We start from the raw sequence: 17,632 nt of genomic DNA, 5'->3' as shown, positions 1-17,632 counted from the left end.
TTATTGTGCATCTTGTATTGCCGGCATTTAAATCTTTCTCTAAAAACTACTTATTAGTCTTTATTACTTGTGCTTGTTCTTAGCACAAAAATGATTTTTAAATTATTATATTTCACTTGGCCACAAACAAGAAATGTCCTAATGGACCGCATTCTGATAACTACTACTTAATTCCATCAATGGGACTACACAAAGGATTACAGTGCTACTTAACATGAATAAGGGTGTCAGAGTCTGGCTGTTGGAGATTATTCCTGACATAAAGAACTATATGGATATAAAACAAATGTCTGATTAGTCTGTAAATATCAGGATGGTTTCATTGTGAAAAATCTGCTAAGCTGATTGTGTGTGAGTTAAACACCATTACATCAATTAAATATGATTCAGTGTCTGTTACTGAAAGGCTCACAGTCTGACTATTTGTCTGTAGTGTTTACAACTTTAATACATAATTTCTTCTTTTTCATTTGTTTGAAATATGAGGCCATGGTCAAAAAATGGTTTTTATCACTTGAGAAATTTTAAATGGGGGGAGGGCTCCCCTCTGGTAACTCAAACAGGTTTTCTTTTCTCCTTTTTTCCTTTTATTTTTTAATTTGAACTGAGATTTCCCGATATCTAATTCCTCAGTGAGAACTAGTTGCTTTGACATGTTTGCAGAAATTTGCTTTACAAATAGTTGTGTTATAGACATGAACACAGACTAAATTCTCCAGCCCAAGTAAGTTCATCAGAGTCCTGGGAGGCCAGGGTGCTGGAATTAGGGCTGCTCGGGGTGCTGCCGTACCCCCTGGTTTGAAGTGGTTTCCATCAGCTACAGGGTTGACAGTTTTGTTCAATGGCTTCCAACACCCCCACTATACAAATTATTCCAACGCCACTGCTGGAGGCAGCAACATTTCATTCCCTGTAGCAATATGAATCTTCAGGCCAAATGTCCTTATTTGGGCAGAAGACACCAGCATGGCAGAAGCTATTGTAGCAGCCATGGAGGAGATGAGCATTCTGTTTCTCCCCCATTGATATTTAGGCCCACTTGTTTAGGTTTTTCACAAGGAATAGGACTGGGGCTGGAAAGAGTGAAATGGTTTTATGTCCAAGCATGTTAAGTTGCCATGCATGTCTCTTTTTTCTCCCAGGTTTACGTGGTGCAATAGCGTTTGCACTGGCTATTCGGGACACAGAATCTCAACCCAAACAAATGATGTTTACCACAACACTGCTTATTGTGTTTTTCACAGTCTGGGTTTTTGGTGGGGGCACCACGCCGATGCTCACATGGCTTCAGATCAGGTTAGTGTTATCAGACAATTATTTAATACTGTAAAATAATAGGATGGCTATGGCCAACCCCTGGACTTTTCAATACTCATTGTTCTCAGTAGAGATGGTTACAAGCCACAAAACTTGGATCTGGCTCTGAAAGTCTCCAAACTTCAACAGGGTATGGATCTAGTGTTCTCCTTCAGATCCATCTGATAGGGATGGGTCCAAGCCACCAGGGAACGGCAAGGGGTGGGGAGAGAGAGAGAGAGAGTTGGTCCAAATGTCTAATTCAAGCCTATCTCTGATTCTTAAAGGTGTGTTTCTCTACTGTTCTTTAAACTCACTATTATCATTAAATGCTGACATAGTGTGCTTGGCACTATCTGAAATTAAAAGATATAGATACAAAAACAGTTCCTGCCCTAATCAAAAACTTGTTCACAAAAATGCCAAACGTAACTTCAATGCTTATCAAAACCCCTTCCTGGAAACTATTACATAGCCATGCTAGTGACACAGACGGGCAGATAGCAAAATGTATGCAAGAAATGTGCTCACCCAGGTTGTCAGGGGACAATGGCAGAATCTCTTGGAACTGTGCACACATATACACACACACACACGCGCTCTTATGTCAACATCAGGAAGAAGGAAATCATCATTTTATTTATTTAATTTTGTTTAATTTCTAATTGCAAAAGAAGGGATATGTAGTCAGAAATGTGATATGCACTTTGATTGAATGCTAATGAGCATTTTGTATAATGGGTACAGCATATTTGCTATTTCTGTTTGGAGCTCATTTCAAGAGATGGGAGGGCTTAAGTGTGATGGACCAAATCCTCTCTTCAGTTTCACTCATGCAACCCTATAGTACTAAGTGGGGTTGCACAGGTGTAGCTGAGGACAGCCTTTAGCCCAGTACATATTATGACATACCTCTAACTATTCCCTCTGGTCACCTTTGATTCCTTGGTATCAAAATTGAGGGAGACTACGTATGAGCTAATTGCTAAGCACAGTGCATTCCTTCTCAGAGGTTGTCGTGCTCCTCAAAGCTCTGACAGGGAAAAACAGAGACATCTGTGTGCTACGGGAGATGCAAGTACATTCTGCCATGAGGCAGAACAGGCAAAATTTTAAATTATTCTTAAGAAGAGTGCTCAGTGGTGACCGCCTTTGTGTAAGGAGGTTTAATATCCACTGTCTTTCAATTCCTGTTGTTTCTCGTTTCTATAAAATGCCAGCAAACACTTCTGTGGTTAATTCTAAGGTAAGCTGGTGTAAGGGCAGGGAGGTCTCCCTGGCAAGCCCCCTGTAGTCAAGCACCATGCTGCAGGTGAGCCTTTGCCTCAGCTTCCCTCACCGAGGGTATAAATAAGTCCAAGGAGGCCTTTCTATTATTTATTTAACAGAAAAGACCAACACAAAAAGCTTCAGTTACCTACTGCACTGGAAACTCTCCACTCCTGGCTTAACCAGTCTCATGTCTCGCCCCTCCTGCCTGGAACTTGGGCCTGTGCTGGGCATTCTGCTGGATGCCAGTCTTCCCCGACCAGTGCTTCACTCTCCCCTGAGCCAGTGGTCATCCCCTAATAGCTCCCCAGGCCCCTCACCCACTTTATTCTCTTGAGCTGCTCTGGTCCCTTGCCTGGGAGCACTTTCTCTTTAGGCTTGTTCCTGCTCTCCATGAACCTCTGCTCCCCTGGAAGACACCACTGGGAGTAGCTTCCTACCCAGCCTCCCCCCCGGTGGATCCTCTCTCCTCAGGTGGCTTCCTCTTTTCTAGGGCTTCCTGACTGAGCCCTCATCAGCCTGTATTAGCCCAGGTACTCCTTGCCTAATTAACTGTCAGCCAGCTACTTGGGCAATTAACTATCCACTGGTGCAGGGGTGGCCAACCAGAGCCACATGCGGCTCTTCAGAAGTTAATAAGCGGCTCCTTGTATAGGCACTGACTCCGGGGCTGGAGCTACAGGCGCCAACTTTCCAATGTGCTGCGGGATGCTCACTGCTCAACCCTTGGCTCTGCCACAGGCCCTGCCCCCACTCCACCACTTTCCACCCTCTCCCCTGAGCCTGCTATGCCCTCGCTCCTCTCCGTCCCCCTCAGAGGCTCCTGTACACCATGAAACAGCTGATCGGGAGGTGTGGGGAGGGATCGGGAAGCGCTGGGAGGGGGTGGGAGCTGATGTGGGGCTGCTGACATATTACTGTGGCTCTTTGGCAATGTACATTGGTAAATTCTGGTTTCTTCTCAGGCTCAGGTTGGCCACTCCTGCTGTACAGAATGCTGTGTCCATACCTGTTCCATGCTCAACCTACTCTTTACCTCATTTTACATTCCAGATTTATTTTGTGCATTGATATCTCATCCATTGTAAAGGTGTTCCCTCTGACCTGAGCTAATACAGACATTCTGTCTCTTAGCTTACTGACCGATTTACCTAACTTCATTAACACAGACATTCTGTTTCCATTTCCATTTTGATTCTGCTGATCCATTTAACTCCGTAATCCTGTCTCCCAAGACAGGAGGCCTCACTCATGTCTAATTACTAGCAATCAAGCCAGGCCTACACTTAACTGAGCCTGTCACAGGTAAGCTGGATGCTTGGATCCCATCCTCCCAAAAGGCCAGTTCCTGTAACTGCTGGATTGTTTTTTTGTTTGTTTGTTTTAACTGAGAACTCATGAATGGAGGGTATTTTTGTTCATCTTGAGGGAGTTGTTACATAAACTACCTGAAATAACCTGGTTATAGTCTGTGTATAGACCAAGAACACAGAGAAGGCTGTAATCTTCCTCTGGTTGTAGTTATGAATATAGTTTTGGACACCAGAGGGCCAAACAACAATCACAGTTTTCTATTGTTAGTTAGGAACATGCTGTTGGTCGTGCTTCTACTTAGATAATTCTTAACCAAGGATATGTCTACAATTCGAGCTGGGGGTGTGATTTCCATCTTGAGGAGACATAGCATGCTAAAAATAGTGTAGCTGTGACAGGAAGGACTAGCCTCTACAAGTATATGCCTAGCATCTCGGATGGCTATGTACTCAAGTGCTAGCCCCTCCCACTGCTCAGACTGCTGTGACTACTTCTATTTTTAGCATGCTAGCTTGATGAAAGCTAGCTTGAGTGTGTCATCTCGAGCTTGGAATCACAGCCCACCTCGAATTGTAGACATGTCCTAAATGAGAAGGACTCCTGCCCTTAGAAGTAGATTTAAGAAGTTCAGGGATGGGTCCAGATTACTTCCAGCCTCCCTCTTAGAAAATAGGTTGGCAGCAGTAGTAGAACAAGAGATGAGATATTATGGTCAACATTTTCAAATGGGAGCTACTGATTCTGGGAGTCCCAGTTCATAGGTAACTGTAACAGGGTGCTGGCTAGGAGATCCAAGCCAGGCCCCTGTTAGTCCAGCTTCGCTTAAAAGGTGGATTAGTTAGGACTGGCCTGGGAGGCCACATCCTAATCACCTGAGGGGATGCACCTGGGCGCCTGAGTGCCCAGCCTGCTATATAAAGCTGACTGGGAGGAAACCAAGGGGGGAGAGACAGAAAAGGGAGGAGCAAGGAGCTCTAGATCCCTGCTGGCAGGAGAAGCTAGCAGTCTCTCAGGGTGTTGATCTGTAAGATATGTAAATAGTAGGTGGTGGGGTTAGGCACGAACAATAAAAGAGCACTGGTGCATGTACTTTGGAGCAGTCTCCGACTGATTTTGTGGAGGGGCTAGGAGAAGACATCGCTACAGTAACCAAGCTTTATCCACCTTAAGCCCTTCTCTGCCAACTACTGTAATTCATGAGTAGAGATTACCATGTGAATTGCAAAAGTTACCAGAAATTCTTTATGCATTTCCTCCAGCCTCTTTATTTGTGCAGCATTCAGCCAATGATTTGTTACTTAATGAGTTTGCTCCTTTATTGTGTGAGTTTTTAAATGAATTCATGTTGGTGGATAGCTATGAGAGGGATGGGTGGGTAAGTGAGAGAAAAGAGGTGAAAAGGAAAGTGGGGGAAAGTATGTTTAATTTTTTTAATACAATGTAATATCATTATATAGAGATATATTTGGTGTTTTGCAAAGCAACTTTAAATGAGGTTCTAATACCATTTCTGAGTTCCAGTTATTTCATAATCCATTCAGGACTCTCTGCCATAACTTATAATGTCAAGTATCAGAGGGGTAGCCGTGTTAGTTGGGATCTGTAAAAAGCAACAAAGTCCTGTGGCACCTTATAGACTAACAGACGTATTGGAGCATAAACTTTCGTGGGTGAATACCCACAAAGTGCATCTGACGAAGTGGGTATTCACCCATGAAAGCTTATGCTCCAATACGTCTTGTTAGTCTATAAGGTGCCACAGGACTCTTTGTTGCTTATAACTTATAATGTCACCAAATAAAACCTCAGTGGCATTATCGTCTTGTAATTCACAGTTACTTATCATTTATTCTATATATAGTGTATGCTTTGCTTGTTTACAGAGTAATGTCTGATTAACAAACCTTCATGTCAGACTGTTGCTGTAAAATACCAGCTGAAGATAACTAAATGGGAGCCTTAATAAAGAGGCATAGATAAAAAGCTTGCAGACAAAATCAGGACTGGCATACAAATCTACTGTATAAACATAAAATGCTGGCATCTATATATAGTATGTGAGCTTTGTATTTCCTTGATACTTTGATTTTTTTTTTAAATCTCTCATCTCCTACAATGTTAGCCAAGTTCATTGCAATTTAGATATACACCTCAGGTGTCTGGCATCCTTAGCAGACTTGCTACTGTTTCATTTTTACTCAGCAAAAAAGTTGTTACATAACCCTACCTCAAATTAAAGCAAGTGGTAGCAAAAACTGGGGCTGCTGAGGAATATCCTGATTCAATCTTGTGAAGTGAAACATTGCTTAAGATCAGGAGGAAAAAAAATATAATGGTTATCTATTTCCCACGACAAGTTTAGAACCCTAAATACCTGCCCTCATCTAGTTTCTTGGAAATTCAAAGGGAGCTTCTCATGTGCCCTTACCGACATAAGCAGTCCCATTAACTTCAGTGGTTCTGATCTCATCAGTCAAGACCACCCATGAGAGTAAAGGTCTTCAGGATCCTAAGTTAGTGGCTGATACTAACATGATTAGCTAAAATCTACTAAGGCCTGGTCTACACTATGACTTTATTTTGGATTTAGCAGCATTAAATCGAATTAACCCTGCACCCGTCCACACAATGAAGCCATTTATTTCGAAATAAAGGGCTCTTAAAATCGATTTCTGTACTCCACCCCGATGAGCGGAGTAGTGCCAAAATCTATATTGTCATTTCGAATTAGGGTTAGTGTGGCCGCAATTCGATGGTATTGGCCTCCGGGAGCTATCCCACAGTGCACATTTGTGACCGCTCTGGACAGCAATCTGAACTCGGATGCACTGGCCAGGTAGACAGGAAAAGCCCCACGAACATTTGAATTTTATTTCCTGTTTGCCCAGCGTGGAGAGCACAGGTGACCACAGAGAGCTCATCAGCACAGATAACCATGCAGGCCGATAATCGAAAAAGAGCACCAGCATGGACCGTATGGGAGGTATTGGATCTGATCGCTATATGGGGAGAGGATTCAGTGCTAGCAGAACTTCGTTTGAAAAGACGAAATGCCAAAACTTTTGAAAAAATCTCCAGGGGCATGATGGAGAGAGGCCACAATAGGGACTCAGATCAGTGCCACGTGAAAGTCAAGGAGCTCAGACAAGCCTATCAAAAAACAAAGGAGGCAAACGGTCGCTCCAGGTCAGAGCTGCGGACATGCCGCTTCTACGCCGAGCTGCATGCAGTTCTGGGGGGGGCCACCACCACTACCCCACCTCTGACCGTGGATTCCAAGGTGGGGATAATCTCATCAGCTACACTTGTGCTATGTAATGTGAATAGTGTTGGTCACCGTGAAAGAGTATAAGCATTGTTCTGCAAAATGTATCTTTTTAAATACTTCTCTCCTTTTTTCCCTCCCTCCAGCAGCTGCAAATTTTTCAAGCCTCCTTACTTTCACAGAGATTGTGGAGCACACAGCAAGCAGCAATAACAGTGGGGATATTGGTTTGGCTGAAGTCTGAGCGAGTCAGTAACGATCGCCAGCGACCTTTTAAACGGCCAAATGCACATTCTACCACCATTCTGCACTTGCTCAACCTGTAGTTGAACAGCTCCTGACTCCTGTCCAGGCTGCCTGTGTATGGCTTCATGAGCCATGGCATTAAGGGGTAGGCTGGGTCCCCAAGAATAACTATTGGTATTTCAACATCCCCAATGGTTATTTTCTGGTCCGGGAAGTAAATCCCTTGCTGCAGCCATTTAAACAGATTAGTGTTCCTGAAGACAGGAGCGTCATGAACCCTTCCCGGCCAGCCCACGTTGATGTTGGTGAAAGTGCTTGCAGCACCATTGAAAAGTATCCCTTGCGGTTTATGTACTGGGTACCCTGGTGCTCCGGTGCCAAGATCGCCCCACCACAGTTAGGGAATCCCATTGCAGCAAAGCCATCCACTATGACCTGCACATTTCCCAGAGTCACTACCTTTCGTAGCAGCAACTCAGTGATTGCTTTGGCAAGCTTCCACAGGGCTATCACCACTCGCTTCTCAACTGTGAGGGCTGCTCTCATCTTGGTATTCTGGCACTTCAGAGCAGGGGAAAGCAAGTCACAAAGTTCCATGAAAGTGCCCTTACGCATGCGAAAGTTTCGCAGCCCACTGGGAATCGTCCCACACCTGCAACACTATGCGGTCCCACCAGTCTGTGCTTGTTTCCCGGGCCCAGAATCGGCATTCCACAGATAGAACTTGCCCCATTAACAACATGATCTCCAAAGCAACGGGGCCCGCGGTTTGAGAGAATTCTGTGTCCATGTCCATGTCCTCATCACTCTTGTCGCTGCGCTGCTGTCGCCACCTCCTCCTCTCCTTGTTTTTCTGGTCCTGGCTCAGCATAAACTGCACGACAACGTGTGAGGTGTTTACAATATTCATGACTGCTGTCTTGAGCTGAGCGGGCTCCATGCTTGCCATGGTATGGATTCTGCAGTGTTCACCCAGGAAAAAAGGCGCGAAATGGTTGTCTGCTGTTGCTTTCATGGAGGGAGGGGTGAGGCCTTACCCAGAACCACCTGCAACAATGTTTTTTGCCCCATCAGGCACTGGGATCTCAACCCAGAATTCCAATGGGCAGGGGAGACTGCGGGAACTATGGGATAGCTATGGGATAACTACCCACAGTGCAACGCTCCGGAAATCGACGCTAGCCCCGGTACATGGACGCACACCGCTGAATTAATGTCCTTAGTGTGGCCGCATACATTCGACTTAATACAATCTGTTTCCAAAATTCGAATTATATAGATTTGGATTAATCCCGTAGTGTAGACATACCCTAAGTGTGAGTATCTTCCTGCTCATCCCACCCTCAGTAGCTCTTTCACCTCCTGTCCTTTCCTTAATGAAACATCGGAACCACTGAAGTTGGATAGTAACTGTCCAGGAAAAGATAGCTTTTACCCAGGACCCCTGATTTCAATGGGAATTAGGTACCTAAGTACTTTTGAGGATCTGGGCCTGTGTTTCTAAATTGATTGATTTAATAAAATAATTTAATTTAGTCTAGTAACTAAGGCTAGGATTTTCAGAGGAGCTTAAAGGAGTTAGGTGCACAATTCCCATTGAATTTCTTGACTGCATCAACTTCACAGCTAAAGAGAGAGAATTAGGTAGGAATTTTATATTTAAAGAAAAATGTGGTTTTTATGTCCCTGATTTCTCTGCCTGATGAATATTTTGAATCAGTTTCACATTTATTGAACTTTAACTGGCTTATCTATAAATGATTAAATAGTTACCCCCCTGGGGCTATGATCAGTGAGGTTAGTTGGATGAATTGGATCTTATCCATATCCATGTAAATATTCCTCTGTGCACATATAGCCAAGTGGGACAGGCCAGTAGCTTAGCAGCATTGCTCCAGTCAGTGGCTCAGGGGATTCAGCTCTTTCCTATCCCAGGCTGATTGAGTCTAGCCAGGTCACAGAGAGGTTGTGCTTGAGTGTAGACATGTTGCAGGGAAACTAACCTAGGTGCAGGTAAACAATGGTAATCTGTTACCTGATGATATTAAAAATAAGCAAAAATATTTTGTTTCACATCTATCAAAAATGGTTTGTTTACTGTACAAATAATGTATTTCCAAAAGCTGTCCTCCCTTCCCATTGTGTGCTCTGATCTCTTCCCTCCTCTGCACACCATGGTTTGTTGTAATTATTTATTGGGTTATTAGGTTTTTTATTGGGTTATCTGTCTAATTTACATTGTAAAATTGTCAGGGCAACGACCTTGACTTCTTGTATATCTGACAGTGCCATGCAAACTAGTGGTGCTATATAAATAATAATCTCTGTAAAAGGCAATCTGTTTCAATGATATCTAGCAAGTCATCCACCTCTCCCTAGGTAGGGAACTTTGATCATATTTGTTTTAGTAGAGTTCAGTCTTCTGTAAATATAGCCTGTCACTCCCTTCTTTGGAGTAAAGAAGAAGACCCACCTCCACAGATGACAGTCTTACAAAATAATTTTCTTCTCTTCTACAACTACATGTGCCTTCCCAGCTCTCCAATTTGCAGGGCCGGCTCCAGGCACCAGCTGAGCAAGCTGGTGCTTGGGGCGGCAAATTGTTGGAGGCGGCATTCTGCCCAATCCTAGGGCAGCATTCTGCCCAATCCTAGGGCGGCACAGCCACTTTTTTGTTGTTGTTGTTGTTCTTGTTCCGCTCCGTCCGCCTGTAGGGGGCGGCGGTGCAGAGAATCAGAGCACCCTGCAGGGCAGTCCTCTTCCTTCCCTCCCTGCCGACCGGAGCGGAGCCCTCGCGGCAGGCGGCAGGAGGCAGCGCAGCGGGAGGAGCCGCGTGGCAGCGCCCCTGCTGTAGCCCTGGCCGCCCCCTTCTCTCTCTCTCCCGCCCGCTCCCTCCCCTTCCCGCCCCCCCAAGCCGATCCCCCTGCACCCGCGCTCCAGGTTTTTTTTTTGCTTTGCCATTCTGGCCTCCCTGTTTTTTGTTGGTTTTTTTTTTCGCTTGGGGCGGCCAAAAAGCCAGAGCCGGCCCTGCCAATTTGTTCACCAAATTGCCAAAATATATCGTCTGATCTATGTCAAAACAATCTGTGTGTCACCAATGTGGGCAACCTCAAATGTTCCACTTCAGTCAACAAAATGTCAGCCAGGTGATAAAAATTTCTGCAAAAAAATTCCATATACTTCCTTCGCCCCCAAAATGTGTCAGTTCCATATTCTCCTCACCACCCCTTTCCATCCCAAAAGCAACCAGTGCTATATGTTGTACCCCCTTAGGTCTCACTGGCTGGTCTGGTGGGAAGAAATTGTCCCTTGGCTAGTGTGGAGAGTTGGCTGGGAACCTTGGATAGTAGCAGATGGTTGAGCAAAATGTGGATGTGGGGAGGGGTGAGGGAATACTTGGGTACCCACTAGCCTACAAGGACCAAAGGCCAACTCTGTTAACAAGAGGCTCACGTGCATCCCAGGAGCCCCCTCCAGCATTATCAATGTCCAGAACTTTCAGTCAAATTCAAACCTTAAGTGAGCAAGTGCAACTCCATTGAAAGACTTGCGCCTTCTTACATAAAGGCTGATTTTTGGTCTAACCAAGAAGCTCAATGCTTGGGAAATCATGTCTTTCAATCACAGAATCTGTTCTGATCATTTAAACATTTCCACACCCTAAAATACAATTCTAAAAAGAAACCACACCAATCAATGTAATCATCATGGAGGCAATTGTTCCTAAAGGCAAGACTAAAAGAGTTTAGAAATGTAGTTCTTCCTTATGTTACACTACATTGCAATATTCCATCTTATGAATATCAGTGTTCAGTTTATGGATAAAGTATTGCAATTCCCTCATGTTTCACCAACACACACAGAGTGATTTACAAAAATGTGTGTTAAAGAGTTCTCGGGGAGAAAAAACAGGCTGAATTATTTTTAATCTTAGTTTTAAAAGAATGTGACCTGAATTTTCAAAAGTGACCAGTTATTTTAGATTCCTGGGTGCCCAAAGTGAGTCATCTTAAGGTAGTCTTATTTTCAGAAAGAGATAAGCACCTTCTGAAGCAGGCCTCATTAAGGTTTCTCAAATTGGGCACCCAAAATCTCTAGGCACTTTAGGCCTACATACTTAAATGTATTATAAATTAAATGTATTATAATTTACTTAGTTAGGTATATCTCCATATTTATTTATCTCATAGAGCTGGAAGGGACCCTGAAAGGTCATGGAGTCCAGCCACCTTCCTTCACTAGCAGGACCAAGTACTGATTTTTCCCCAGATCCCTAAGTGGCCCCCTCAAGGATTGAATTCACAACCCTGGGTTTAAGCAGGCCAATGCTCAAACCACTGAGCTATCCCTCCCCTTAGTTACTAACTGGCTTCCTGTGAACAGAATTGATTGCATCAGATACCTAAACATTACTTTGTCCTTGGTTTTATCTGCATGGTATAACAAGAAAAAAATGGCCATTTCTTCCCATTGTGATAGGCTTGTGGTGTGCTGGTCTTGGCTGATAATGGGTGAACCTGTATCCATGTGTGAGAGAGACACCACAATATTTCAAAAGCAAAACAAAGAATATGGCCATTTAAGCATGAGTTCACAGACAAATTGAAGCATTCAATAAATGTGTCTTCAGAGATGTTGGGTATTACCTGCTAATGCTTTTGGATGCATGTTTCCCCCTCATTCCCCCTTACTCAGATTAAAACAGCAAACTACATTTTACAGTAAATCTCCAATCAGTGATTTGGGGATAAATGATTCTCCTGACAGGCACAGCAGAAATACAAAGCTATTAATAAAACATGTATAAAAATATTGTTGTGATAGGTGTTAGATCTTGTTTGTTTATCATCGCCCCTTGTGCAAATATTTGTCAAAGGACTTCTAGACATTTTGTGTAGCTTTTTGCAGCAATTCTTCAATGACTCAGATGCATTTATTCAGTGTTCTACAGTCTCTATTCAAAGAAACACTAAGCATTATGAAATACTAACTTTTAACAATGTCTTTGTGGTCATCCCCCATCTGTATATATTAGATAAGGTCTCTTTGATTATTAATGAGAAATACTTCAAAGTAAACAAAAATAATTGCTCAGACTGGGACATGAATATCGAGAGAGGTCATTGAAATGTTACTCCAGGGAATCCACTCGTTCAGGAGTCTCAGCTTCAATAATAGATGTAATTCCCAATCTCAGCCAATGGAGGAAAGAACAAATCTGTGACAGATGACATATTGATTTTAGATTCATTCGCAGTGTAAGACCACTGAAATCAAGTAATGAGTCTGTAAACTCAGGGGGTCATGCCCTATGACTGGAGGATTGCTAAAATAGTACTAATTTTTAAGAAAGGGGGAGAAATGATCCAGGAAACTACAGGCCTGTTAGTTTGACCTAAATTGTATGCAAGGCCTTAAAACAAATTTTGAAAGAGAAAGTAGTTAAGAACATAGAGGTAAATGGTAATTGGGATAAAATACAAAATGGTTTTACAAAAGGTAGATTGTGCCAGATCAACCTGATTTCTTTCATTGAGAAGACAACAGATTTTTTAGACAAAGGAATTGCAGTAGAGCTAATCTACCTGGATTTCAGTAAGACATTTGATAAAGTTCCGCATGGAAATTATTAGTTAAATTGGAGAGGATTGAGATTAATATGAGAATTGAAAGGTAGATATGGAATTGGTTAAAGGGCAGACTACAATGGGTCATACTGAAAGGTAAAATGTCAGCTTGGAGGGAGGTTGCTAGTAGAGTTCCTCAGGGATCAGTCTTGAGACCAATCTTATTTAACATTTTTATTAATGACCTGGGCACAAAAAGTGGAAGTGTCCTAATAACATTTGTGGATGACATAAAAAGTTAATCTGTTTATGGGGATCTTATGCTGTATGCTCATATGCTGACAAAGGATAGGGATGGTGTGTGGAGAGAAAATCAGTAGCCTGACTAGTAGGACAGGCTGTGTGGCTAACTGTTGGTGTGCTGAAAGCTGAAAGGAGGTTTACTTAAATGTTTTTTCCTGGCCTCTGCTGTCCTATACCTGTAATCACTTGTGTCATATTTTCTCTTGGGGGCTAGAAAACAATTCAGTGAAAATAAAGGGTCCATTGATTCACTATTGCAAAAGGAAATGTCATCCTAACTGTGTTCAACTGTAATTTCCTAGTAACCATAACACAGAGCCACATAGTTTAGGTTAAAGGATTCATGTTTTCTAGTACATCTGGATCTTTACAATGTTCTATATTTCTGTGCACTTCATGCTATTATGTTTATTATTTTTTATTAGAATTCTTGTATTCAGCAGAGAAGATATTCCCTCACAATAACATAAATAACACTGATGATTTAAAGCTCTGATGAGCAAAGTTCTTTATTTGTTTTCACAGACTTTTTTATTCTTCTTAGCAATAGTGCAGTAGGTTCCTTACATCATTTTACAATAAAGTCTCCCACTGGGAATCCAATTTCAGCCAAGCTACTTTTGCTCATTGAGTTCCCTGTAGCCTAGACACAATTTCAACAGAGATCAAACTGTCTTCGGCTGGGAAGTCTTTTAAATCCCCAGCTGAATGCCACTGAAATCCACCAAAGCCTATAATTAAACATAATGTGTCTAATCGTTACTATAGCAGTTATTTGTAGTAAGGTGTAAGAACTAGCCTAGCCAGCTGTCTGCCCCAGCACATAACTAAACCATGGTGTTGCTCCTAGCCTCATGTACAATTACACCTGGGATGTCTTGATGCTAACAAAACATTAGATGTTGGAGACTGAGGAAAGCCTGGTTTCTGGCACTTTAGACTCGCTTGGGGAGAGGTTAAGGCATAGGCACTATAGGAGATTGCAGAATTATGTAATTACATCAGAATCTGAGCTGGCATTAAAACAAAGAAGTTTCTTGCTCTCACAATTGTGAAGAACCCCTTGAAAACATGACCCAAGTGTAACTGACATGAAAACATCTGCTGAGAGCCTGAAACAATAGTTCAGAGGAGGAACTGTTCCATGAATCTCAAAGGGTGTCAATTCCAAGACCAATGCTCTGGGTGACCCCACCACCACTGCAGCACAGAATTCAATGTGTGATAGAAGGAGAAGAGTTCAGCAGGCCCAGCCTATCCACCCACTCCTGACACCTTGGCTGGCCCCACTAGAGGAGGGAGGACATGGCAAAAAGCCACCTATGTTATTGTCCCTCTCTAGGTGCACTGAGTATAGCTCATTCTACACCTGAGGTTCTGATCAATCATATACATCAAGAAGATCATATGAAAGTTCTTCCCATGGACACTACTCTGCACACCAGAAAGGTATATATAATATACCTTTATAATATATATAATAGTAGTTTTTATAACAGTGGCTGGAGAGCCATTCATCTGGAAATGCTATAAATCAAGAGGCAGAGTAAAATTGGACACTAAATGTATTGGACATTATTATAAAAAGAGAAATTGGATCATTTCCACTCATTTCTATCTGAAAATGAGAAATAGTGCAAGTAATGAATCTTAGTGACTTACTGCAATGCCTATCTCAGTACTTTCCCAGTAAGATAAAGGATTTAAGAAAGCTCTACCAGACTTATTCACCCTATCAATTTGCTTGAATGATGCTAAACAAACTTCAAAACCATTTGTGCTGTACGAGTCCCTGATAAGCACCAAGTGGTCATCCCAAAGGGTGAAGAAAGTAGGAAATAAGAATTACATTTTTATTCTAGAATTTTTGGTACAAGAGATAGGAAGAGTTAAATAGCATTTCAGAGAGATTCATACATTTCAGCTTATTGTGAATTAATCATATAATGACTGTGATTTATCACAGAAACCCAGATTTGTCTATAGCTATTTCAAGAGAATTTCATGTAGCCAACATATAGCGTGGAATAGTATAATCAAGCAACAGTATCAGGGTTTGCATTAATGAAATGATTCCTTTATGTTATCAACATTTAAAATTCTATATCAACATTTCAGTGATAGGTTTAGTATGAGTAAGCATGCATTCATACTGAGACTTCTCCAACCAAAATATCCCCAGGTTTAACCCAACTATTGGCTTGTCATCATCACCCAATGTACTGAAATTTCCCAAACAACAACAAAGGAATCAAACTGTCTAATATCTCTAGACTATTTCTAAACTATTAGATGAGAATTCTTTAGAACTAGCTGATGCATTGTTACTTTACCCCAGAATTTGGCAAGCCACTCAAAGTAAGCTGAACCTCTAACTTTGTCTAATTTTAACAACCTAAGTAGTCCTATTGAAATCAGTGTGAAAACTCATGCTTGAAGTTAAACACATGCCTAAATATCTTGCTGAATCAGGACCTATTTAAGGGTGGAAGGAACATGGAACTTTGAGTCTTAACAAGTTTCAGATAAACAGCTGGGATGAAATCCTGGCCCTAATGAAGACAGTGAGAAAATTCCCAATGACTTCAATAGGGCCAGGATTTCACCCCCACACTTGTGTATACTGATCCAAACCATCCTTTGTGAGGTTCACTTGTCACATCTATTTAGGGTGACCAGATCACCCAAGTCAAATATCGGGACACGGGGGGAGGGGAGGAGGGTGACGCGGGGGTGGGGGGGCAGGGCAAAAAAAAAAAACACACCACCCTTCCTCCACAAGCGCTGGAGGGAGGCCCAGGAGACGCAGGGGAAGCACAGGGCCAGGGTGAGTGAGAGTCCGGCCTGGCCCCGAGCAGGCAGGACTCAGTTGGGTGGTAGGGAGAGGAGGGGGGCAGCCCACGGGGCCAGGCGGCGGCTGTTCTCCCCCCCTGGGCAGCGGGACTCGGGAGCAGCCGCTGCTGCAGCTCCCACTGCCACGGGGGGAGGAAGCGGCCGATGGCCAAGCTCGGCGGCTGCGGCTCTGGCACCCCCGAACCCCCCGAGCCCGGGCCTGCTGCAGGGACCCAGCAGCGCGCACACTGCGCCCAGTCCCTGGCCAATCGTGTCTGGGCTGCTGCCCAGCTGGTGCTATCCCGCGGCGGCCCCGGGGTGGGGGCAGCAGGCCCCAGCCCCCCCCGTCCCGCTCAGGTCCCGCAGAGGTGACTCTCTCTCACCCCAGCCCCGCACTCCCCCTGCGTCTCCGGGGCCTCCCTCCAGCGCTTGTGGAGGGAGGAGGAAGGGTGAGCCTGGGGAAGAGACGGGGATTCGGGGAGGGAGCCAATCGGGGGAGGAGGGGGCGGAGTCGGGGCAGGGGTGGGGTGCGAGCACTTCTGGGCTCCAGGCTCCAGCTCATTTCCTTGTTTGTCCAATGTCCCGACCACACGCGGGACAAACAAGGAAATATCGGGACAGTCCCGATAAAATCGGGACGTCTGGTCACCCTACATCTATTCATCCAGTACTATTTGCTATTTTACAAATTAATTTCTGAAAAGGCTCAGGTGAATGTCTTGTTTAAAGAGCTGATTTATGATTGTGTCAATCACGGTGATTGGGTAGTTTAGCTTCATATATCTTCCTTTGCTCATCTAGCCCAGTATCCCGACTTCTACAGTGGCCAGTGCCAGATGCTTCAGATGGAATGAATAGAACAGGGCCATTTACTGAGTGATTCATCCCCTGTCATCCAGTCCCAGCTTCGAGCAGTTAGAGGCCTAGGGACACCCAGAGCCTGGGGTTGCATCCCTGACCATCTTGGCTAACAGCCATTGATAAACCTATCTTCCATGATCTAATCCTTTTTTTGAACCCAGTTATATTTTTGGCCTTCAAAACATTCCCTGGCAATGAGTTCCACAGGCTGACTGTGCACTGGGTGAAGAAGTTCGTACTTCCTTATGTTTGTTTTAAATCTGCTCCCTATTAATTTCATCTGGTGACTCCTCCTTCTTGTGTTATGTGAAGGGGTAAATAACACTTCCTTATTACCTTTCTCCACACCAGTCATTATTTTATAGACCTCTATCATATTCTCCCTTAGGCCTCTCTTTTCCAAGCCTAACAGTTCCAGTCTTTTTAATCTCTCCTCGGATGGAAGTTGTCCCATACCCCTAATTATTTTTGTTGCCCTTCTCTGTCCTTTGTCCAATTCTAATTATCTTTGGGACAAGCAGAACTGCACACAGTATTCATGATGTGGGATTACCCGGAATTTATAGAGTGGCATTATGATATTTTCTGTCTTCTTATCTATCCCTTTCCTAATTGATCCAAATATTCTATTAGTTTCTTTGACTACCACTGCACACTGAGCAGAGGCTTTCAGAAAATT

At 43.5% G+C, this 17,632-nt stretch overlaps 1 protein-coding gene across 1 annotated transcript in view; it reads left to right on the top strand.

Annotated features, from left to right (window-relative positions):
* Positions 1–17,632, top strand: part of SLC9A9 (solute carrier family 9 member A9) — a 328,270-nt gene that overhangs the window by 206,065 nt on the left and 104,573 nt on the right. Inside the window, exon 12 of the mRNA XM_054040764.1 lies at positions 1,143–1,296. Coding sequence (XP_053896739.1) covers positions 1,143–1,296 — 154 coding nt within the window. The remainder of the gene's footprint in view (positions 1–1,142; positions 1,297–17,632) is intronic.

Source organism: Malaclemys terrapin, chromosome 9, assembly GCF_027887155.1.
Source record: "Malaclemys terrapin pileata isolate rMalTer1 chromosome 9, rMalTer1.hap1, whole genome shotgun sequence".
Taxonomy (NCBI): Eukaryota; Metazoa; Chordata; order Testudines; family Emydidae; genus Malaclemys; species Malaclemys terrapin.
The sequence above is the reverse complement of the archived record's forward strand: the minus strand, read 5'-3'. Positions and strand labels throughout refer to the sequence as shown.